The sequence below is a fragment of the Zingiber officinale genome, chromosome 7B (assembly GCF_018446385.1).
Source record: "Zingiber officinale cultivar Zhangliang chromosome 7B, Zo_v1.1, whole genome shotgun sequence".
NCBI lineage: Eukaryota > Viridiplantae > Streptophyta > Magnoliopsida > Zingiberales > Zingiberaceae > Zingiber > Zingiber officinale.
In genome coordinates, this window is record NC_055999.1 from 88,342,900 (window position 1) to 88,369,381 (window position 26,482).

The 26,482-nt window shown below is 36.4% G+C and overlaps 2 protein-coding genes across 2 annotated transcripts; one reads left to right on the forward strand and one right to left on the reverse strand.

Annotated features, from left to right (window-relative positions):
* Positions 1-752: 752 nt before the first annotated feature.
* Positions 753-5,455, forward strand: LOC122006208 (nascent polypeptide-associated complex subunit alpha-like protein 1). Its single transcript, XM_042561623.1, has 4 exons — positions 753-910; positions 2,991-3,066; positions 4,755-4,885; positions 4,962-5,455. The coding sequence occupies exons 1-4, from the start codon at positions 851-853 to the stop codon at positions 5,292-5,294; spliced, it is 600 nt and encodes a 199-aa protein (XP_042417557.1). The 5' UTR covers positions 753-850; the 3' UTR covers positions 5,295-5,455.
* Positions 5,401-6,830, reverse strand: LOC122006207 (glucan endo-1,3-beta-glucosidase-like). Its single transcript, XM_042561622.1, has 2 exons — positions 6,615-6,830; positions 5,401-6,521 (listed from the first exon to the last, which is right to left on the reverse strand). The coding sequence occupies exons 1-2, from the start codon at positions 6,664-6,666 to the stop codon at positions 5,494-5,496; spliced, it is 1,080 nt and encodes a 359-aa protein (XP_042417556.1). The 5' UTR covers positions 6,667-6,830; the 3' UTR covers positions 5,401-5,493.
* Between the last annotated feature and the right edge of the window lie 19,652 nt (positions 6,831-26,482).

The window sequence follows — 26,482 nt, forward strand, 5'->3', positions numbered from 1 at the left end:
GCCGAGTGCTCCTAAGTGTCAAGCTAACCGAGTTGCCAAGAGGACACTGAGTGGTAGCATCACCCGGCTACCTAGTCGCTAAGTCTGAGTGGATCGCCTCTGAAGAGTGTCGAGTTGGGATAAGTTTGACGTAATTTTCTTAAAATGGATTCATCCCTTAAATCAAACAATGGTTATTTGTAGTAAATTGAGTTAGTACTCGAACACTTTCATCAATAGCGCCGTTGAGCAGAATGCACGATAGAGAAAAAGAACGAGGGGAACAAAAGGTGGAAGGATTTTGTATTTCTTTTGCTTATGCATCTGCCCTCAAGGTCACAACAACCTTCTTATGTAGGAACTCCATCACTCAACTGCATTGAATGATGGTGATTTGGATGGCAAAAAATTAGTTGATTCTTTTGGAAAATGTTTACCCTAAATGGCATTTGATACGCACAAATTGTGCTTACATACAAGTCATCTTAATTCAGTACCATCGAGTCCTATGTTTATATCCTTACATGCCATCGCCTATCACCTAGAGACAGAGTCTCTCCTCGTAGATATTCACAATGTTCATTCGTTTTGATTCAATATAAATTCACAATCAAATTTCCCTTTTTTCCACAGTTTTTTCATTCATTTATCCCATAATTAATTTAATATTAGGTGTTTTCTGGAGAATAACTAAAAAACAATGCCTTTCTAATTTTTTACTCGAAAGGTCTGTTGAAAAATAATCAGTGGCAACTTAGTAATTTAGTACGGTCGGCAAACTACGTTTATAAGCTCGAGCGAGTGGGCATCTTGGGCGTGCGTGGTTAGGGTTTCCAGCAGCCGCTTCCCTTTCTATCTCCGTCTGATCACGATGACTGCACAAACACAAGAGGAACTCCTCGCCGCTCATCTCGAGCAGCAAAAATTCGATGTGAGTTACTAAATACCTTTATTGTTCGCTTTTAAGTTCCATTCTTTGTACTATTGACTCTTCTGGGCTTTGATCTAAGTGTTCTTGTTTGAATCTTTTGTTTAAAATTGTTGAAGATACGACCTTTTGTCGTCCTGAGTCGGACCATATTGTGAAAATGCACGAGATCTTTGTGGATACATACTACTTCTAATTGATCTGGTACTTTAACGGGGGAAAAGCTTCCTTTACTAAAAATTTATCTGATTTGTAGGCATCTAAGTCTCGTAACCTGTCGTAGTTCGTTGTCTGTTATTGTTGTGGTCAACCATAAATGCATCGGTAATTTTGGGGGGTTTTAAGAATCACAAGAAGGCACACGAAATGGTAAAAATGATGTTGATTTTTTTTGCTACGTTGATACTCTGTTAGCATGAGATTATGCCTTCATATCTTTTTTTTTTTAATTTTTGTTTTCATCATCCCATCACGAAACTTCAATTTTGGTGACGTTTGTTATGCTTCTTCTTGTGCAAATGTCTTGGACATCCAATCACTTATTGGCTTTTATCAAGGTGTTGGTTCACATTTTATGCACTGATACACGGTGAGATGTGAGATCCACTAATGATTGTATATGATTGGTGTCAGTTACATTCTTCAGTGCTCATCTATAAAATTGCTATCAATTGAGGTGGATTGACTAGTCAATTTGTTCTAGGATCCATAGTAACTGATCAAGATTCACTCCAAACAAAACAGGATGCTTGTAGCAATTGTGACTTGTAAACTATGTGCACCTTGCAATCTCATATTTCAGTTTATTGGTTTCTTTCATGATCATTTCAATTCTAAGGGAAGTACATTTCACTAGCTTCAATGAAGTTGTCTTGTGTAACTTTTATTATATCCCACTGCTTAGGTATTAAATCTTGTATCTGTAGTATTATAACTCCAGTAAAATAGAAACTTGAACTTCATTAACTTTTGAGGGCAGCTATCCAGTGTAAACATGTTATAGTGGGCTTCTGGTCTGATTGTTTGAAAATTTTTAGTTTTCTTGAATAGGTATGTGAGACATTAGCTTGTAGAATTTCAGGTTGTCCAACGTCAACCTTGTTGCTACCTAGTCTGTTTAAGAAAGCCTGATCCCATGCTTTGATTGAAGACCCCTTAAGATTGATGTGCGATATATTTTGATTGGTAAACTTTGTATTTATGCTGTGTTATTGCTGTGTTATTTGGAAAAAAAAGTAGAAAGGGAAAGAAAAAGACCTGAAAACTAGTAATTTCATTTATTTACTGAGAAGGAAGAGGAGAGGAAAGAGTTTAAATCCATCCAAATCTTCCAATTTTTTTTGTTCAAATCTTGAACAAGTGGAGAAAAGGCAAGTTTGAGCTTCTAAATATAAATATGGTCTATAATATTATTATCCTCCTTTTGTCTCTGTCTAAGTAAAAAAAGATGGGTGAAAAAAATGGAAGCAAGATAATGGAGTGGAAGTGAGATAGAAAGTATGAGTTCAAATGAGGTAAAAAAATAAAGAATTGGATTGCGTTATCTTCGTACTCTCCACTTTTGGCAACCTTGCAATTTATAGACAACTGAAAGGAAGAAATTAATGTTACATCCATATGCTTGTTTTTTATTTGGGACTCGGTACCCTCTTTATTTTCATCCTGACTTGGGTGGAAATAAAATGGAGGAGTTGGTCGAGTTAAATTCATTGATCTCGATTTATATTGGAGAAATTGACAAATAAATCTATTACCTTTTCCCTCTTATGTCATCCAAATAAACACACTATTAAACTATTTTTGTATTTTGTTTCTTCTCTAATTCATCTCCATCAAATAAATATGACAGATTATATGATAATTTGGATGCTATAGATTTGTTGCTAACAACTAAAACAAGGTAGTACCCCAAATAGTTGGAGTAACACAGCTTCTTGCTATTGCAATTAAACAAGAAAACATAAACAGATTAAGATACTAGTTAGTTAGGTTTGCTAAATACTTTGTGCTATTACCAACAACATTTATCTAAATATTTTGACTAATGGGCCTTAAAGAGAGCTTATTGCAACCTTTGTAACAGAATGATGAACCACTTGTGGAGGATGATGAGGAAGATGATGACGATGATGATGACGATGATGATAAAGAAGATGAAGGTATCATTACTCTCACTGCTCCAGTAATTATTCTTTTTTAGCATTTATGACTTCTGAGGTTCTGGTGTGGCTAAAACATAGTGTGTATTGGACATGTATTTTAAGTATATATAATATTCTATTATGGTATACTTGTTGTATTTTTTATTCAAATTAAAAATGGACACTAGACAGCATATATAGGCTGTGTTCTCCATTCTGTGGTTTGTTCCTCTAAACCACTTGTCATAAATCCATCTTGAATTTTCATGGAATTCAGATTGTTGTGCTAGTCCAGTTTCTGGTTTCATTTACTGCCTTAGCTGATAATTCAGAGGCTCTGATGTGAAACTGGTTAGATAATGGAATGGTGTTTAGATGGCAGAAATGTTGGAATTGGTGTACCTTATCATTTTAAAGATGGTTTTGCACACCTTACTTAAATTGTATTTTAAAAACATTTATATTTATTTATATAATTTAATGTGATAAATTTCAACTTGAGAGTTTATTTTGTCAATAAAATCATAACTAGTACAAATCTCCTCATAAACCTTAGTATTTTTGAATTCATTTTCCATCTTATATTTGTTCTTTTTTATGTGAACCATGTTGATTTATTGTATAAAAAATTAATTTTCAAATTCAATTACATGTTGCATTTATACATTAGTCATTTCAACATTCTCTTCTAAATCAATCATCTATAACAATTGGTACATGGATTTTTTTTCCCAAAAAATATATTGTTTTGTCAATTAATTCAAGTGGCTGAAATAAAATAAATTTGAAACTAACATTTCTTTAATGTGTGGCAGGTAATGTCTAATTTCGTATACTAATTGTAAATATTCCATTTAATTTGATTCTAATTAAAATAGTTATATGCATGATTGACATTTATAATTTAGTGAAAGAAGTGGGAAAGTATAGTTATTCTTCTTGATGCTCAAATTCTGGCATAAATTTAGAAGGTAACTAATTACACAGCTTTTAATGTCTGTTATTGACTCCAATTTTATATAATGGCCTGCTTCACTATTCTTTTTTATGCAAGGCTTGCGATTCCCTTAAGCTGTTTTCTCGAGCTATGGTGATTCTCCCTCATTTTTTGTTTTCTGAGATTTATTAAACTTTACATTTTCACTAATATCTTCATTATATAAGCTTATTGTAGAGTGTAGAGTAGAATCTTGCTTCATAAAAGATAGTTATGTGTTCTCTCTTTGCTTTTCTCAAAAGACTAATAAAATGGTAAGCTGGTTGCTGTGTAAATACTCCTTATGACTCGTCAATTTACTGACAAAACAATTTTACTTTTAGCTTCTTAGTGCTACAATAAAGTTAAAACATGGCCGTAATATTACAGCCCGACTATAAAAACCTTCAAAACTTTTTTTTTCTTTTTCCATTTTTCGTTGAGCCATTTTTCTACATAGTTATTGTCTGACTTAAGATCTTCAATTATATATTTTTTGCATTTACTAAATTCATGTTAAACATATGAACTTAATTATTTGACAAGCATGTGGCTTTTCTTTTTAGTCTACTTTTTTTCTAAATATCTTCAGTGGTTACGGTGCATGTTACAGATCAGATCTTCAAAACTGGTTGCGGTTGTTATTGTCAATCGAAATGAAGTTGTTTAATGTTTAATGAATATATCTATCTTTTAAAATTTTAAGTGACATCTGCGACGATTTATACAGGACAAGAAGGAGATGGTTCTGGAAGGTCAAAACAAAGTAGGAGTGAGAAAAAGAGCCGAAAGGCTATGCTGAAGCTTGGTATGAAGCCAGTACCTGGCGTCAGCCGTGTAACAGTAAAGAAGAGCAAGAATGTAAGTCGACCAGTTCTTACTGTTTCTTCTAATTTGTTATGAACTTTAAGGTGATTATTATACACTGTCACTCCAGATATTGTTTGTCATATCAAAACCTGATGTTTTCAAGAGTCCAACATCAGACACCTATGTCGTGTTTGGAGAAGCAAAGATTGAGGACCTAAGCTCTCAGTTGCAGACTCAAGCTGCTGAGCAGTTCAAGGCCCCAGATATGAGCCACGTGATATCAAAACCTGAGCCATCTGCCATCGCACAGGATGACGAAGAGGTCGATGAGACTGACGTGGAGCCAAAGGACATCGAACTGGTAATGACCCAGGCTGGGGTTTCCAGGTCTAAGGCTGTCACAGCGCTCAAAGCTGCCGAAGGTGATATTGTGACGGCCATCATGGAACTTACAAATTAGCTTATGAAATCTTTATCTGAGAGCTATCTTTAGACCATATCAACGCAAGTTTATTAGTTTACGTTTCTGTGAGGATCAACGTTTGTTTGAGTACGCCAAATCCTGCGCGCTATTATGAACTGTCTTATTTGTTTATTTTTCATATTTTGCTTGCAATTTCAGAGCATTGCTTCATGGTTAGATAGTACAACTTGTATAATCAAGATGGAACATGTAGGCTCACGATAAGCCGAATGTTTCCACTGAAAATGGATTCTGATTGCCCATCAAATTCTGGCCTATCGCCTACGAAATTGAGCGGGTAAATTGGTTCCATATTTGGCTTGAATAAGCCGAAGTTTCTTTCCACTTCCGGAGACTTGAGGTTCTCGTCGAACATCCCATTAATATACGCCTCGAGCTTGCCCGGGCTGGTCGGCGTTCCTCTTCCGACGTGCCTGATCAGATTCTTGATATACGTCTGCGCATTAAGCACGCTGGCTCCGTATCCTCCTGCCGTCGGCCATCCAGACTCCGACACCACCACAGCCAGCTGCTGCACGCCTTCCCTCTTCAAAGCCGCGTGGACGCTGTCGATCATCGCGTCAAAGAGGTTCGTGTACGCGAATTCACCGTCCTGTACGACTGTGCCGGTTTCGTTCATCAAAGCGTAGGAAAGTGACACCTGGGCGTAGTTGTCGGCGTATACGAAGTAAGGGTAAGCGTTAACCAGGAGCGGGGAACTCGTGTTGGCCAAGAACGCAGCTATCGGGCTCAAGAATGTACTCGCGTCTGTAGAGAACGCGCCGGCGGAGGGCGGGAAGGAGGATTCGAGGACCTCGGCGCCCACCGAGGTGGAGACTTTGACATGGCTGGCAAGGCCGGCCGTAACTAGAGCACTGTGGACGTTGCGCATGGCTGGGAGGACGTGCTGAGCAAGATCACCCGGGACCGCCTCGTTTCCAACGGCGATGTAGCGGAAGGTGACGCTAGGCCAGTGGGCGGCCACGTTGCTCAGGACCCAATCCATGGCGGCCGAGGAACTGGTGGCCAGGGATTGCAGCTCTGTCATCGGGACGTCCATGAGGAGTCGAATGCCGGAATTGGCGAGGGCTTGCAGGACGGCTTGGTCAGGGCCGTACAGTCTCATCCTGTAGATGTTGTTGGACCTATAGAGGTTTACGACCTCGGCTGGCGAGGGGAGGTTGGCAGCTTGCATGCCATAGCAAACTCCGATGAGCTGCGCACCTGCAATTCGAAGTAAAAAAAGTCCAATCAAGTACCAAATTTGACAACTCAAAATCAAAAACAGAGAAAGAGACAGAAAAGGAAGTGAATTACTTGCTGGAGCTATAATCAAAGTCGAAACCAGTAGCGCAACGAAAGCAATCATCACGGCAATAGGATTGATTTCTGGATGAGAAGAAAAGTTTATGATACATAAATTAAAAATAGAGACAAGGCTTTGACCGATCGCTGACGGTCGTTGTCCTCGGCTTTGTGGTTGAAGCGTGTTCCATGGATTCCAATTTCCAGTCAAAGTTTCAAGTATTGCGTTTCAAACCGGTCATATAGATTCGATGGGATATTAATATCATATTATGACAGATTTTATTTATTAATATTTACTCGATTTAGTTGTAAACGAAGATCTTGAAAAAGCTTTAAAGACAAGGATTTGAATCTATATTATATAAATAATAAGTTACAGGGGTGAAATTTTAACTTTATTATTTTTATGCCAAATTGTTATTTAATATCTGTTCAAAGAGTTTTTGGCTTTAATAAACATATAAAAAATTAAGACAAATCATATAAAATATAAAAAAAAAACATGTACACAATATAAAAAAGTAAATTCAATTATTATTCTAAAATATAATTATTAATTTAGCAAAGTATATATATATAGTAGTTGTTTTGAAATATAATGGGAAATTTGGTTAAGGGTACACCAAAATTAAGTTGGAAGATTCCAATAGGGCACTGACACATAACCATAGATTTTCAAAAACACGAAGAAAAGTTAGCATTCAAATCTGGCCCGAGTAAGAGTTGACCCGGTTTTGATTCCGATTTTGATGCAATTACGTCTGAGCTTCGAAACATTCCTTATTTAAAATATTTTATTTTTACTAAATTTTTTGATAAATTCACTCTTTTATCAAGATAATTACATACAAAATATAATTACTGTCATACTTCTTATAAATTCCAAGTTGGCAATAACCATGGATCATTAAAATGATACGTAGAAGTGAAGCATCCGATGAAATTTAGAATTGACCGTGCTCAAGTACAATTATCTAGATTTTCTATTAATGAAAGTAATGGTTCTAGTTTATTTTTATATTCTGATAATAAATTAAGATAATCATTAGATAAATTTATTTTCATGGAACATTTTTCATTTAATTTTAGATCTAAATGTATTTTTGAAGATTTTTATAAAAAATCTATTAATCCATCTGCTAAAAAACGTCCTAGAATTACATTTATAAAAATAATTAAAAGATAAGTAAAATAAGGGGGAGAATTAATTAAAGAATTTAATAAATTAAATAATAAAATTTCTTTATGCATCATTGACAAACACATCCATATATAAATGTAACTTACCATAGGATGAGTAACTCCTGAAATATTTTTTAATAAATCACAAAATACTTACAATATTTTATAATTATTATGTTTAATTTTAAAAAAATATGGATTGACTCATAAAATATTTTTAATATCATAGGATAATTCTAGTTCTAATATTGTTAGTATTGAAGAACTTAAATTTATATGTCAACCTATTATTGGTAGTTTATTTTTTTAAATTCATTGCGGTTGTCATGATTTAAATTTATATGATATAAATTTATGTGTTCAAGATGGATTAAGAATTTTAGTAAATCATAAAACAAATTAGAGATGTTATTTTCTATTTACGGTCACATCCATCAATAATGAAATAATGACATAAATTTTATAAAATTAATAGAATGAGACCTAAAAATTTCAACGTGATATATCAACAAGTTAGAATTCAACATATCAATTGTAACCAGATTCATTTCAATATAGAGAATTATTATTCTCATTTTTTTACACAAAATATTAATAATGCTAATATATATTTATTTTCACAACAATGTAATATTTGTAATAATATTTATGAAATTTTAAAAGTATTTAATGATGAATCAAATATTTTTTCGATTTTTATTATCTTACTTCTCATTGAGTTTCAAGAAATTTTTATAATAAAATATTCATTTTAAATGAAAATAGTACCAACGAATTTTTATCTTCTTATGAATTAGTAATAAAAAATAAATAGAAAAAAAATTCATATTTATGAAATTTATTTAATTACATTTGCTTTAGACCCTAAGTTTTACAAAAAAATATTAGGTTATATCATGACACTTTAATTTCATTTAAAAATTCTTCATATCCTAATCCAAATAATATTGTATATAATATTAGAAATTATTTATATGATATTTATAAAGAATATAATATAAAATATGTAATATAAACTAATATTTATGAAACATAAAATATTTCATTTAAAAATTCTTCTATCTCCTAATCCAAATAATATTGTATATAATATTAGAAATTATTTATATGATATTTATAAAGAATATAATATAAAATATGTAATATAAACTAATATTTATGAAACATAAAATACTAGAAATAGTAATTTAAAACTTATAATAACACAAATTTTATAAAAAAAATTTAATGAAATGTTCACGAGGATCCTCAAGTTTCACACCAGAACTTGAAAATTATTTTACGACTTCTTTTGATTTTAATTAAGCAGATATAAAGTAGATTTGGATGTCCTAAAGTGATGGTCACATAAGACTCAAAATTTTTTCGTCCTCTCAATGATTGTTAAAGAAATTTTAGCTTGTCCAATGTCAACCGTTAATGTAGAATAGACATTTAGTGTCGGTAGTAACATATTGGATGAATGATAATCGACTTTGTCTCCCAACTTATTGCAAGCCCAAGCATTACTAGATAATAGGATCAGAGCCGAAAAAGAATCCAAAGAATGCAACTTTCAGATAATGAAATTGAAGAATTTGTTACCGAAGGAACAAATACTATGAGAATGGGAAATGAAAGTAAGTGACAATGCCACTTCATAAGATAAAAGGGTAAAAAAGTAAAAAAAAACTACGTGGGTTTTGATTTCTCATACCCTAAGGGGATAAATAGACAACTTAAATAAGTACATACATTTTTTTAAAAATGAATTTTTATTTTTTATTTTTTTAATATAATAATCTTGAATTGTGCTGAACCGTACACAAACCGTGAATGTGGTGAACTATGTATGAATCGTGAACTAATGATTCCGAACTGTGAATTAATCATCTTAGACAATTAAAGTTAAAGGTTGACCCTCAGAAACAGTTGAACTGACAATCCCGAATCGTCAGTCTTGAACTGTTGATTCCAAACTAGGGGTTGAGTCTGGTTTGACTTTCTTTATTTCCTTCCTCACATGGATCAAAAATATTGAAAAATACTATTTTTGCTCCTTAAAAACCCAACGGGGAGAATCATGTTGCTCATGAATGAATAATAGCTACTTACTAGTAGTCGTGGGTGTGATGTAGTGTAAAACAAGGAATATTTAAAATGACCAAAGTTTAAAAATCTCACAAATGTCGGCTTAGTATTCATAAGTTATTCTTTGAATTTATCAGGTAAACAAATCAAGGGGAAAGATCAACTATCACTACTACAAATTGAGGCTTAAGATATCACCCTCAAAAGTATTATATTTGGCCTTATAGATGTTGCATTATACATAAGGTGGCGCTTTTCGTTCTATCTTATCAGGTCTTGTTATATTAGATATAACGCAACACTTTTGTCATTTTATGTAGCACTTTCTTAACCTGTCGCGATATATAGCAAAGGCAATGATTTTCTATATGGAACACTTTTTTCAACAATAACACTTATTTTTTCTGTTACTCTTAAACAATTGCAACATTTTTTACTATTAATAGCAATACTTTTTATACTTTTTTACTTTTTTACTATTAATTGCAAGTAACTCCTGGAATATTTTTTGATAAATCACATAATGCTTACAATATTTCATAATTATTATATTTAATTTTAGAAAAATATGAATTGACTCATAAAATATTTTTAATATCATAGTATAATTCTAGTTCTAATACTGTTAGTATTGAAGAAGTTAAATTTATATGTCAACCTATTATTGATGGTTTACTTTTTTAGATTCATTGCGTTTGTCATGATTTAAATTTACATGATTTAAATTTATGTGTTCAAGATGGATTAAGAATTTTAGCAAATCATAGAACCAATTAGAGATGTTATTTTCTATTTATGGTCACATCCATTTATAATGAAATAATGAGATAAATTTTATAAAATTAATAGAATGAGAACTAAAAATTTCAACGTGATGTATCAACAAGTTAGAATTCAACATATCAATTATAACAAGATTCATTTCAATATAAAGAATTATTATGCTCAGTTTTTTATTCAAAATATTAATAATGCTAATATATATTTATTTTCACAACAATGTAATATTTGTGAAATTTTAAAAGTATTTAATGATGAACCGAATAATTTTTCGATTTTTATTATCCTACTTCTCATTGAGTTTCAGGAAATTTTTATAAAAAAATATTCATTTTAAATGAAAATAGTACCAATGAATTTTTATCTTCTTATGAATTAGTAATAAAAAAGAAATAGAAAAAAGTTTTTTTTTTTCATATTTCTTAAATTTATTTAATTACATTTGTTTTAGACCCTAAGTTTTACAAAAAATATTAGGTTGTATTATGACACTTTAATTTCATTAAAAATTCTTCATCTCCTAATCAAAATAATATTGTATATAATATTAGAAATTATTTATATAATATTTATAAAGAATATAATATAAAATATGTAATATAAACTAATATTTATGAAGCATAAAATACTAGTAATAGAAATTTAAAACTTATAATAGCACAAATTTTATAAAAAGAACTTAATGAAATGTTCACGAAGATCCTCAAGTTTCACACGTGAACTTGAGAATTATTTTACGACTTCTTTTCATTTTAATTAAATAGATACAAAGTAGATTTGGATGTCCTAAAGTGATGGTCACATAAGATTCAAAACTTTCCCATCCTTTCAATGATTGTTAAAGAAATTTTAGTTTGTCCAATGTTAATAGTCACTGTAGAATAGATGTTTAGTGTCGGTAGTAACATATTGGATGAATGACAATCAACTTTGTCTCCCAACTTATTGCAAGCCCAAGCATTACTTGATGATAGGATCAGAGCCGAAAAAGAATCCAAAAAATATAACTTTCAGATGATGAAATTGAAGAATTTGTTACCAAAGGAACAAATACTATGAGAATAAGAAATGAAAGTAAGTGACAATGCCATTTCATAAGATAAAAGGGTAAAAAAGTAAAAAAACTACGTGAGCTTTGATTTCCCATGCCCTAAGGGGATAAGTAGACAACTTAAATAAGTGCACACCTTTTTTTTAAAACAAATTTTTATTTTTTATTTTTTTTAATATAATAATCTTGAATTGTGCACCATGCACAAACAGTGAATGTGGTGAACTATGTATGAATCGTGAACCAGTGATTTCGTAATGTGAATTATATCCATCTTAGACGATTAAAGTTAAATGTTGACCCTCAGGAACTGTTGAACTGACGATCCCGAATCGTCAGTCTTGAACTGTTGATTCCAAACTAGGGGTTGAGTCTGGTTTGCCTATCTTTATTCCCTTCCTCGCATGGATCAAAAATATTGAAAAATACTATTTTTGCTCCTTAAAACCCCAACGGGGAGAATCATGTTGCTCATGAATGAATAATAGTTACTTACTAGTAGTCGTGGGTGTGATGTAGTGTAAAACAAGGAATAGTTAAAATGACCAAAGTTTAAAAATCTCACAAATGTCGGCTTAGTATTCAAAAGTTATTCTTTGAATTTATCATGTAGACAAATCAAGTGGAAAGATCAACTATCACTACTACAAATTGAGGCTTAAGATATCACCCTCAAAAGTGTTATTTTTGGCCTTATAGATGTTGTATTATACCTAAGGTAACGTTTTTCGTTCTATCTTATTAGGTCCTGTTATATTAGATATAACGCAACACTTTTGTCATTTTATGTAGCACTTTCTTAAACTGTCGCGATATATAGCAAAGGCAATGATTTTCTATATGGAACACTTCTTAAACTGTCGCGATAGAATTTTTTTAACCCAATAATGCAAGACTTTTTTCATTAAATGTGATACGGGTTGTAACAAGCGGATCTCGAAGATGATGTGGTGGTCAAAATCAAGGTAAGATGGGGGTCAGAGTTAAAATGGGAGAGTGCTTCCCATATGACTCCGTCGATCGCTCCACGTTAAAACTCTAGGATCCTGACCAAGTGGTTACAAAGTAGGACGCTCGAATAAAGTCGACTGGCTATAAAGCCGATCAGATATAAGGACTCTAGTATTTTACTCTGGATATCAGAAATAATATACCCGATTAGTCGAATAGCCGACCGAGTGTAAGGGAGCATGACCAGGTGAAAATCTGACCGAGCTCTAAGCATTTAAACCTTCTGAAAATCTCTTAGTATAAAACTGGCAAGATAGAGGTCGATCGAACATAAGGCTCTCTGTGTACGACTGACCAAGTAAAGACCGGGTGGACTTAAAAACACTTAGCCTTATAAAACTTTTAGCATAAGATTGGTCGAATAAAAGTCGGTCGAGCATAAGAATCTTGGTGTACGCCCGGCCGGGTAAAGACCAGGCGGGTTTAAGGACACTTGGCCTTATAAATCTCTTAGTATAAGATCGGTCGGACAAAGGCCGATCGAACATAAGGTTTCCCGTGTATGCCCGGCCGAGTAAAGATCGGGCGGACTTAAGGACACGTGTCCTTATAAAACTCTCAGTATAAGATCGGCCAGACAAAAATCGATCGACCACAAGGCTTCCCTTGTATGCCCGACCGGGTCAAGACTGGATGGATTTAAGGACACGTGGCCTTATAAAACTCTCAGCATAAGATCGGCCAGACAAAGGTCGATCGAACACAAGACTTCCCTATACGCCCGACCAGGTCAAGACAAGGCAAACTTAAAGACACTTAGTCTTATGAAACTTTTAGTATAAGACCGGTCAAATAAAGGTCGGTCGAGCATAAGAATCTCTGTGTACACTCGGCCGGGCAAAGATTGGGCGGGCTTAAAAACACTTATACTTAGGAAACTCTACATATCTGCTCGATTGGGCAAAGGTCGATCGAGTTTAAGTTACTTAATGCCACATTGTCCCTAAAATAAAGCTCTAACATACATGATCTATTGTATGACTTCTTGAATGAAGTTTTGACATACTGTGAGCATTATATTAGTCTCTGAACAGACCTTTTTAGTATTTAACATTTGACAAAGAAGATTGATATAATGATAAGCAATACGACCGGCCTTGCAAATCAGCTGAAATACATTCAGTAGACAAACAACAGATAACATTTTAACAGTCTGTCATAATTGTCAGATAATATTCCTTTGGAACCTCCTTCAAAGGCTATCTTGTTTCCCATTCATCTATAATGGCATTCTCCTCCAATGACTTCAAAAAAGGTTTAAGTCATAAATGACAAAAGAGATACATCTGTGGGTAGAAAAAAGATTCCTGGGAAGCTCTTCGAGGAACAACCTAACAAACTCTAACGCATGAAGCCACCTCATGATGATGGAGATTGTGAGAAGTGGTATAAAAAAGGGGTCCCCTCCGTTAGGAAGGTACACAATATTCGCATCTAAGATATTCATTCGCACATCCTCGACAATTCTTTTTCCACTTGCAAGGAAACAGTACTGACTTGAGCCTCGGAGGGTCTTGCTAAGAACTCCTTCCCTAGTCTTTGGTCACTAACGTTTCATTAGATTAGCTGGTTGCATGTAGGGCTGTTAAGGAGCTTTATCACAAATCGAGGAATCAATTATTCGTCAACAAACCATCCACCTGAGCTAGCACGCCATCTCATCAGTCTTCAGACAGGATCAAATTTGATGTCGTCTGTGGGAATCTTCCCTTGAATTTGAAGCTACAAGATGGAGGAGGATGGAAAACTCAACATTGTCACCTTAACACAAGAAGATCTGGAGTTGCTCATCAACGCTAGAGCATAAAAATTACTTCAACAACAACAAGCTAACACTGGTGGCACACTGTCGCCACCAAATCCGGCAGTGTCAACAATAGCCCATTAAAGGGAAAGAGGAGTTCAAGAGGAAGATTCTGCTCGCTTGCTTCTTGAGCCTCTCTCGCCAACCCAGTGCCCCCGAGCACTTTTCTGCACACTGTTGGAACAGTTGAGCCAAGGAAGAGCACTCTAGGAATCTTCTAGAGAAGCACTTGTGCGGGATAAGTGCAAAGGAAAAGTTGTAGCTAGTGATAGATAGCCTGAGCGAATCGTCACCCCATTCTCTCACGGGTGTTGGACGACCCATTGCATAAACATTATCAGAATCTGAACATAGGAGAATATTCAGGGATAACCGACTTGGAAAGTTTGAAAATGCTGCTCTTCTTCAATAATTTACAGATGACATTAAATGCCGAATGATTCTCACCACATTCAGCGGAGCAACCCAACAATGGTTTAAACGGCTGCCCGACAACTCTGTTCACTTTTTTAAGTACTTCCGTAAGGTATTTCTTCATCACTTTTCTAATAATTGGCGGTATCACAAATCCCTTGGAGCCTCTTTTCACTCAAACAGGGGCCCAAAGAGACACTCCGAGCCTATATCAAGAGGCTCAACTAGGTGGCTATGGATGTTCCCACGGTCACCACAGAGATTCTAGTGAGTGACTTTTCTCAGGGACTCACTGATAACGATTTTTTTTAGATTTGGTTAGAAAACCTCCAACCAACTTTAATTTGCTAATCGGACGAACAATCGAATTCATCAATGTAGAAGAAGCACAAACTGCTCGAAAGAAGGAGGGCACCACACCCGCTCCTGCTTCAGCCACCGAGCGCCCGTCGTTACTTGCCCCTCCACCCAAAAGACCTCGGGTAGGCTAATAACTATGATCTCGTTACACTATTTTGGTTCATACATGCATGATTTGACATCTTGTTCATAGGTTAAACTCATATTTACATCACATTTATTCTTGAACTTAATTGTAAATTAGCTTATAATCATGGTATTTAATGCTAATATTTTGATATATTATTTATAGGCATCAAAGTGAACATGGACCCGATTAGATCAGACCAAATTTGTGTTCTAATCGGAGTTCAAACAAGACGATTAAGCTTGGGAGCAATTTGGACCGTTCATCAAGAATAAGAGAGATCTGAATCATCCATTGAAGATCTGATCCATCCAAGTCAAGGGGGAGTAGATCACAGCCATTGATCGAGATCTAAAACTTTTGATCCAGATCTGAATTTATCCAGCCGTTAGATGAGATCTGAAGCATTCTCAGCCGTCGATTGAGATTTGAGTTGATTTAAAATCCAATGAGAAGCTACAGTGCAACGGGGCTCGGGCGTTTTCTTCTCGCGATTTCTTCATTTTTCATTCTTCTTCCTTAGCAATGTCCGATGCTTCCATTTGCCAACCAGATATGAGATTTGTGGTTTTTCATCGGCAGCGAGCTTCAAGGAGTGCCGGTGATCATTATGCGAGCAACATAACGCGATGATGAGGATGTATTCGCGTTGCGATTTTGATTTTTGCGTTCCACAATCAATCACAGATCGGAGGGAGTTTCCTCGATTTGTGATTGCCATTAGCAACGGAGGCGTCAGAGGAGTTTTCCCGGCAAATTTGATCCACCGCCATTTTCCATTTCACATGCGTAGTTTGGGTCGATCAATCAATCGATCGGGATGATTGCTTACTGGAAATCAGAGCTCTGTTCTTGTATGAAGATGTGTTTTAGTGGGTTGCATGCTTGAAGGGAGGTTCCCAGGAGTTGAGCAATTCATATGGAGTGCAGCTGGAAGCTTGAAGATTTGTCATTGATCATCTGAAGGGAGGTCACCAGGGGTGGCTCTGTTCGTTGGCAAAACGAAGGACCGATCAACAATCTGTGTTGTGAACGTCTACTTACTCTTTGTTTACTTATATTTCCAATTCTGATTGCTCAGATCATCACATCTGATTTCTTACTTTTCAATTTCGATCTTGTTGAATTTTTTGCAATTCATATCTTCTTTCAGCTACATAATTAGTTGCAATCTATTTTTTGTTTTAAATTTGTCATTTCGATTATCACAATTTTGTTTAGTTCTAGTTATTTAGTTAGCAAATCCTTGTTCTATTTAATATATTTGTTGTGATTGTGATAGAGTTTAATTGTTGAATGATTTACTTGAGCTCTTAATTGTTTACCTCTGTTAAACATTGTTGATTGTGGTTGTGAATTGAAGATTTGGTGATTGATTTACTAGACTCAATGATACATTTAGAATTTGAACTTAATTGATATTAGTTTGATGAGATGGAACAGAATCATGTTTAGATGAGATTAACATTTCTTTGATCCTATTCTTGATTTTATTAGTGCACTATTGAGAATTAGATGAATTCAATTTGTAATGTAAATCAAATGGAAGTACTGAATTTACCATGTTGATGTAAGAATTTAATTTGAATCGAGCCTAAAGTACTCACACACTTATTAGTTATCCTTGGAAAAAAATAATACGACTTGAGACTCCTTACTACAACTCTCATATTTAGTTTTAATAGGTTCCAATCTTTATTAATAGAGATATCGGAATTTCATGAAATAAGTTTTTATGGATTTTTAATTTTCTCTTGATCATTAAAATATCCTCATCCATAATTTTGACCTCATATGTTGAGTGTGGTGATTTTTTTAAAATGCATTAAGTTAAATTCGGGTTAAAAAATTATCACACAATATATTAGGTTAAAATTCTGAATTATGATATTTTTATGATCAGGAGAAAAATACAAATGCATAAAAATTTGTTTCATGAAATTCTGAGATCTCTAAGTCTATATTTAGAGCCATCGGTTCATTTTTATTTTCTTATTTATTTTTTTGATTCCGGGACAAATCCTGGATTCGTCCCAGATTTTGGGACGAATTCCTAGATTCATCCTAGATTTTGGGATGAATTCTTGTATTCGTCCCAGATTTTGGGACGAATTTCTGTATTCATCCCAGATTTGGGGACAAATCCAGGATTCACCCTCAAACCGGGGACAAATACAATATTCATCCCAAATTTCTAAAAATAATAAAAAAAAAAAGAATAATCAATCGAAAGCCCTAAATATCGACCTAGAGATGTTGGAATTTCATGAAATAAGTTTCTATGAATTTCTAATTTTTTTGTGATCTTAAAAATATCTTCATCCATAATTTTAGCATAATATATTGAGTATGGTGATTTTTTACCATGAATTAGGTCATATTTGTATTAAAAAAATCAGCACACTCAATATATTAGGTTAAAATTCTAGATTAGGATATTTTTATGATCAGAAGAAAAATACAAATGCATAGAAACTTGTTTCATAAAATTATGAGATCTCTAGGTTCATATTTAGGGCTTCTGAATGATTTTTTCTTTTTTATCTTTTTTAATTTTTTTTAAATTTGGGACGAATCTTGAATTCGTCCTAGATTTAAAAAAATAAAAGAAAAATTAATCGAAGGCCCTAAAAATTGACCTAGAGATGTCAAAATTTTATGAAATAAGTTTCTCTGGGTTCCTAATTTTTTACTGATCGTAAATATGTCCTCATCTATAATGTTAACCTAATATATTGAGTGTGGTGATTTTTTAATCCAAATTTGACTTAATTCAGGTTAAAAAAAATCATGTCACTCAATATATTAGTTTTAAATTAAGGATGAGGATATATTTATGTTTAGGAGAAAATTAGAAACTCATAGACTCTTGTTTCATGAAATTCTAACATCTGTACGTCTATATTTTAAATTTTAGACACATATCCAAACATGCGTTGAATGTTAACATACTTAATTAATAGTAAGAAGATGACAAGCAAAATGAAAGTGGTCTTATTCATCAAAGAATGAAGAAACTTTGTTACTTACTTCCAATAAGAACAAAGTTGATGAAATATGGTACCTAGACAGTGAAGCTAGCAAACACATGATAGGTAATAAAAAATTATTTTCCAATCTATGTAAAATTCATTATGGTGAAGTGATGATTGGTGATACTAGTACTCATAAAAATGAAGCAATTGGTGAGATTTGCTTTAAAACTAAGTTTGAAAATATCAAGAAAATATCTAAAGTTTATTTTGTTCTTGGTTTAAAAAGTAACTTGCTCAGTGTTGGTCATCTTATGAAGAAAGGGTATGATTTGCATATGCATAATAATGCTTGCACTATATCAAAAGGCAATCAGGTTATTGCAAAGATTGGTGTGATCTCTAACAACTTATTTTCTCTCAAATTTGAAACTACAAATTTATCTTGTTTTTCTATTGTTGATAGAAAGGTCTCAAAGTTATGACATGATAGGTTTGGACACTTGAATTATAAAATTTTAAAGTTGTTATCAACAAAAGAGATGGTTAGTGGACTACCAATGTAAAATACTGAAAATTAGCGAATAGTGATAAGGGATTTTTCCGGAATTTTTAGAAATTTTTCGGGAATTTTTCGGAACTCGTATGACTAAGTTTACGGGGATAAAAATGGGGGCCCAGAAAGAGCCTGTTTAGGCTACCCCATTTAAGCGAGGAAAAGTTATTTTTCTTTTCCTTTTTATTATCTTTTTCTTTTATTCTTATTTCTTTTCTCAATTTCTTTCTCCCCGCGCGCCGACGCCATTTGCCCTAACTTCTCTGCGCCGTCTTCTTCTTCCCAACCGGCGCCGCAACCAACCACCGCACGCCGGCGATTAAGCCTCTCAAATCCCCTCTGCCATTTCTTCTTCTCCTGTTCCTCTCTGTCTTAGTGCCGGCAGTCACTCTCTTCGCCTCTGCCAAGTGTCGCCGGCCACAGGGAACTTAGCATCGAGCACCCGAGCCGGCGACGGGGACACACTAGTGGTTTCCCTAAGGTATTTTCCGATCTAGGGTTTCCGACGACACCTATCTCCTCGGCGCCACCAGTCCTATTTGTTGAGTTTTGTTCGGCAGATGCCCTTTCACTGATCTTTCCGGCACCGTGTGTCCAAGCCTGCCTAGCCTATGTTTCCTACGCTGGTAAGGGCTTTGCCACACTGATCTTTGATAGAGCAATCTGAGACCAGCACTCGGTGATCACCGATCCACCACCCGACGCCACTGCCTTTTTCCCACAGTGAGGTTCTTCCATCTCCGGCAAAGGCAAATTGTCCGACAGTGGAACACTGCTGAGGCTTCGGATTTAGGTAAGGTTGTAGTGTTTTGGGGTTTAATAATAGTAAGAATTGATTGTGCTAATTGGGATTGTTTATGGTAACTTCACAGCAGCCATTGGTTCCTCGACAGCAATACCCTGATCGAAGTTGGGTTGAATTTGGTATGAGTTGTATTGTGGATTATGTTTATGTTATTGTTGATTAGGGTAAATCGTAACTAAATTTGATTGTTGTGATTGATCTAGGATTTGCGGCTAACTTAAGGATATTTGGTTTGGTGGACAACATTTTTCGATAAGAGCCGAGAAGTAGATTCTGGCAGCGTTTCCTTTCTGGCAGCAACCTTTTTGGGCCGTGGATTAAGACTTTGACACGAGACGGACATCTCGACGTTGGATTTGACTGGATTGAACCTGCTTTTGGAGGCGGGTACCTCTTGACTTATCTTTTATGATATTGTCATTGGATATGCATAGTATTTTATAACTACATGCAATGAACATGTTTGCCTTTGGTATGTCACTGTTTGATATCCGTAGCATGTTAGGTTTGTCACTTGTAATGTATCCATGCTTATATCTCGTGATTTGTTGCCATGATTATCTTGTTACCATGAGTATCTTAGTTTCTAGAGTGACATACCATGCTTACTGAGGTTAGGACTAGGATTTGGATTGTTGTTTCTGGCCTGTGTATCTAGATTATCTGATACTTAGGTTTTTGGGCCATATCAGATTTGTGTACCTCTATTTGTGTATCATATATGATTCGGGTGTTTAGACCCTGATTCTTTGATCTGTGTATATTGTTGGTACATATGCTATGGAAGAGGGATATGATTTGGGTCTAGGTTGTTATACCTTAGAGGACTTGTATACCCTAGATCCGTGGATTTGACTTACTGATCTGTGGTACCCATATTATGTATATATGAATTTTTCTATGCTGATCGGGATATTCCATACTTATTATGTTCGGGACATAGGATTTTGATATTCTATCGGCTGTGTACTCTAGATCTTGGTATGTGACCATCGCTTTTACAGATACCCATTTTGTATGTATGGATATGGTTATGTTGATCGTTTTGCCATGCTTAGTGTCATGCATCATGATTGCATCTTTGTGCGATAGTCGACTCCATTGTTGTTGAGCACATCGCCAATTACATGGATCGCACACACCACCACTCATGGGTTAGTGGTCGATTCGGGCAGTGTGCAGCAAGGACTTTGTTTGGCTACGTTGGTCCGCTCATGGGTAGTGTGACACAACGTGTTAGCCGGAGGGATTCCTCCCGTCATCGTGTACCGGGAGTTGAGAGCATTGAGCTCCCCATTTATGATTTGGGGTCACGGGACAGGGACAACATCCCGTCCACTCGGCCACTCATCGAGGGTGTTGCGCGGTTGTCACAACCCTACCCACTCGGTCTCGCCATTTGTGTGTGAGATGACTGACTGGCGTCAGGGGTGACCAGGACGCATCATTGACATCATATGCATTGATGCATTTATTTCTTGTGATTGTGTTTGCTGCATTTGGTTGGATGCATATGTTTGACATGCATACAGGATTTAGGGCACTTTCGGTTTGACGACCCTTTTGTTTGGATAGGAGTTCCTGGTGAGTACAGCTTCCTTAGTTACCTTTCAGTTTTGCATCTTTCCTAGATATATGATTAGGAAGCTGTATTCCATGTTTATTGCTGTTAGATATATCTTACTAGGCATGTCTATTGGTATTCGCTGAGTTGTTGAACTCACCCCCGTGGACTCTATATTTTTCAGGTACCAGGTTATTTATGGTGTCGCTTGGAGCATCCTGTCTGCTGGTCCCCACGTCACATCAGAAGACTTATCGATTTCACGTATGTTTTGTTTGTTTATGTATCAGTTTGTTTAGCTCTGTACTCCGGTTTTGTTTTTGGAGTGTTGATGTCGTTATGTGGTATTTTGTATTTGTTGTTGGTTGTGTAAGCCTAGCCGGCTAGCAGTTTTGTGTTTTGGTTTTGGCTTTATTTTTAACTGCGTGGTTGTGTCAGCCAGAGGCTGAATTTGATATTAACTGCGTGGTGTTTGTTTTCTTTTATTGTTATTATTCCAGCCGCATGTGGCTGAGGTATATAGTGCTTGTAGAAAAGTTTCAGATTGTCCGCCGTACAGGGGAGATGCTGCCGAAATTTCTTCGGACGTGACAATTTAGTGGTATCAGAGCCAGGTTTACGATACTTGATATATGTTCTGGATTTTCGAGATGTATCTGATATCAATTTATTTGGTATCAGAGATCGACTTACGAGTCTTATTTCCGGTGTTTCGGATTTCGTGTTTTGGTCTTCTCGATGTGACTTTTCGAATTTTGGGACCTGGCAGCGGCAGGACATCTCCAAGCTGTAGGAGGTATGTTGGTATAGGTTATCCTATCTTTTTGGTTAGTTTATGCCCTGTTCATTATTACAGTCTATGGCATGTATTAGCACTCTTTACTAGTGCTTGTCTGGTTGTTGTAGCATATATTATATGTGATGGGTTATCCACTGATCTTGATTGACCTTAATAGAGATTAAGGATTATAGGCTTTGGTGATTTTACATATCATACCCCTAGTAGCTTTAGCTTCTGTTACTACTATTTGGTTAGCAGATTGAGGCACATACCAGCCTCTTTATTAGCTATGTAGTGGATAGTATTTACCTATTTATGTTGACCTAGCCAGTAGTATATCATGTTATTTTAGTTAATTTCATCAGTAAATATTGATTTACTCTTGTTAGATCAGTCAGTAGGAGTCTGATTTACACTTATTGATCTGGGTAGTCGTATATTGATATACCTTAGTTGCTTGTGGAGGATTAAGGTATTCTTGATTAGTTAGAAGATGATTGATTTAGTTTTGTTGGTTTGATCAGTAGAGGATAATTATACTCTATTTTTAGAGGTTCGAATCTTTTGATTTTTCGTGCTTAGTTGGATATTATGAGCACATTGGAGTACATGACTGTTACTGACGTGGGAAAAGACTGAATTAGCCGTATATCGTTGTTGGTTTGGTCAGTCTTTAGAGGATTGATTTATCCTATTCCGTGGTTACTTTAAAGTTAGACTGTAAGTACCTTGTAGGATAACTTAGAAGGTGGCGTAGGGTTTGTGTGGTAGATTGGATTTAAAATATGTTGATTAAATCGGTGTTATGTTAGATGCAGGATGTGGAATGTCTGCATTATGTCATTTGTTGGACTACCTTGTCAACCTATTTTCTTATCAGCGGGTGACCCACTATGATATTGATAGGGTTGACTATAGATTTGATTTGTTTACTGGGTTGTTATACCCTAGGCTAACCACAGTGATCTGTGGTAGAGAGATCTTGTGCAGTCTCTAGCTAGATAGTTAGGTGCTTGGGTACTTATGTATTGCCCACATGTTATGGATCGTTTGTGGTAGAGCGTAGCTTCCACATATTCTGGATTCCCACATATTTAGGGATTATTTTGTAGTGGTTTGTTGCTCCTACATATTGCGGATTGTTTGTAGCGGAGCATTGCTCTCATATTTATTGTGGATACATATTTTAGATTATTTGTGGTGGAGCGTTGCTCCCACATATGGAGGATTTCTTGTGGTAGAGCGTTGCTCCCACATATGTGGTATTTCGTGTGATAGAGCATTGCTCTCACACTGGAGGTTATATTCTTTGGTGATTTATATCGTTGGTGATCATATTTCAGACTTATTGTCAGAGATCCTATGGTTAGGAATGCCTGTGATACAGACATTATGTGTCTTGGTTTTACCATTAGTGCTTGCGGTGCCCTAGATGTTATCATGGACTCGATGATTTGGGTATCCCTAGAATGTTTGGATCGGTTTCCATTGTCTTTGTTGACGATGTTGTGATCTATTTCGGATCCGCGGTGAGTCACGTACACCACCTTTGCTTAGATCTAGAGATGTTTCGACGAGAACATCTATATGTGATGACCAGTAGTGCTTATTTGGATTGTCTTATGTGATGATGACTAGGACACACGGTCACCAGCAGGAGTATACCGTGGTTCCACAGGAGATCGAGGTTGTTACCGTTGGGAGTAGACGGAGTCGATATAAGAGGCTCGCAACTTCCTTTGTTTGGCTCGATATTTCCGGAGATACATTGAGGGTTTCTCACGAATTGCTATGCTATTTACACGCCTGACCAGGAAAGGCGTGAAGTTCACGTGGTCCGAGGACTACGAGACCAGCTTAGAGGAGCTGAAGCGGAGACTAGGGGTGACTCCGATTTTGGTTTTACCTTCTGAAGAGGACAGATTCGTGCTCTATACCGACGCATGACTACAGAGTTTGGGCGCTATTTTGGTGCAGCACGACACGGTAGTCTTCTATGTTTTTCGAAAGTTGTAGGAGCATGAGTAGAACTACCAGTATATGACTTGTGGCTGGCCGTCATTATTTTGTGCCTTGAAGATTTGGTAGCCTTATCTATACGGCGTTACATTTGAGATTCTCACGGACCATGAGAGTATCAAATATTTGTTCGCTTAGAAGGAACTTAAATCTCCGACAGAGGAGATGGATGGAGTTCCTGAAGGATTTTGATTGTATCATTAGCTATCACCCAGGAAAAGCTAATGTGGTTGTCGATGCACTTAGCCGGAAGTCCAGAGGGACTTTAGCTTGCCACCGAGTTGTGGTCACAGACTTGATTCAAGGTTTCTCCGATTTGGGGCCTTGAGAGGATAGGACAGACAGAGCAGGGTACTTTGGTTACCATGGTTGCTCAGTCGTTAATCAGGATGAGGATCCGAGAGCCCTAAGCTGCTGATCAGTATTTGCAGTTTATTTGCAGCCAGATAGCTTCCGGGTAGCAGACCGAGTTCACACGAGACGAAGAGGGTGTTATACACTTCCGAGGCAGATTATGCGTACTCCAGTCTCATCCGGTCTTATGGAAGTTACTTCCGGAGGTTCATCGCTCATGATTTGCTGTCCACCCTGGTGGTACCCGTATGTACCCAGAAATTTGAGGTGTTTCTGTTGGTGGAACGACATGAAGGGAGACATCGCGGATTTTGTAGCTAGATGTCTTGTCTGTCAGCAAGTGAAGGCCGAGCACCAGAGACCTGTCGGTTTTTTTTTCAGCGGATTTCTATTCCTGAGTGGAAGTGGGATCACATTACCATGGACTTTGTGATAGGGTTGCCGAGGACACGACGAGGACATGACGCGATTTGGGTAATTGTTGATCAATTAACCAAATCCGCGCACTTTTTAGCGATCCGGAAGACTGATTTCCTGGATCGATTGGTAGATCTGTTTTGCCGGGAGATCATCAGATCACATGGTGTCCCGTTGACTATTATTTCGGATAGAGGTCCCTGTTTCACGTCTCGTTTCTGGCAGAGCCTACAGCAGCCTTTAGGCACTGAGCTCTGTTACAGTACAGTTTTCCATCCGCAGACAGATGGACAGTCGGAGCGGATCATTCAGACTCTAGAGGTTTTGCTGAGGTCTAGTGTATTGGATTTTGGAGGTTGGGGAGGCCCAATTATTGGGACCTCGTAGAGCTCAACTTGATACAGAGTTGGTCCGTTACTATCAGACGGAAGATATCAGAAGCGCAGGACCGCCAGAAGAGTTATGCAGACCCGAGAAGGAGACTCTTAGAGTTCTCTGCAGGCGATCATGTATTTCTGCGAGTTTCACCCACGGAAGGGATAAAGAGATTTGTCCTCAGAGGTAAGCTAGCTCTGCGATACATTGGACCTTTCCAGATCCTGGAGAGGGTTGGAGCGGTAGCTTATCGTTCAGCGCTACCACCAGCTTTGGCAGGTGTTTACGACGTATTTCATGTGTCTATGCTGAGGAGGTATATATCCGACTAGACATTTGTGTTGACCGATATCTTAGTTCCGTATAGCCTGACATCATTTACGAGGAGATTCCGGTACGGATACTGGACCGGAAAGAGCGTCAGGTGTGAAACAAGACTATCCGGCTGGTTGATGTCGGATGACAGCATCATATAGACGAGGAGGCAACTTGGGAGCTCGAGGATATTATGCGAGCACGATACCCCATCTTTTCACTTGAGGTGTGTGATATTATTTACCGTTCAGCATTTATACTCTTTACCTGTTGTTAGTATTTGCTGATGGTAGATAACGAAATTTGGGGACCAAATTTTTATTAGTGGGGGAGAATGTAAAATACTGAAAATTAGCGAATAGTGATAAGGGATTTTTCCGGAATTTTTAGAAATTTTTCGGGAATTTTTCGGAACTCGTATGACTAAGTTTACGGGGATAAAAATGGGGGCCCAGAAAGAGCCTGTTTAGGCTACCCCATTTAAGCGAGGAAAAGTTATTTTTCTTTTCCTTTTTATTATCTTTTTCTTTTATTCTTATTTCTTTTCTCAATTTCTTTCTCCCCGCGCGCCGACGCCATTTGCCCTAACTTCTCTGCGCCGTCTTCTTCTTCCCAACCGGCGCCGCAACCAACCACCGCACGCCGGCGATTAAGCCTCTCAAATCCCCTCTGCCATTTCTTCTTCTCCTGTTCCTCTCTGTCTTAGTGCCGGCAGTCACTCTCTTCGCCTCTGCCAAGTGTCGCCGGCCACAGGGAACTTAGCATCGAGCACCCGAGCCGGCGACGGGGACACACTAGTGGTTTCCCTAAGGTATTTTCCGATCTAGGGTTTCCGACGACACCTATCTCCTCGGCGCCACCAGTCCTATTTGTTGAGTTTTGTTCGGCAGATGCCCTTTCACTGATCTTTCCGGCACCGT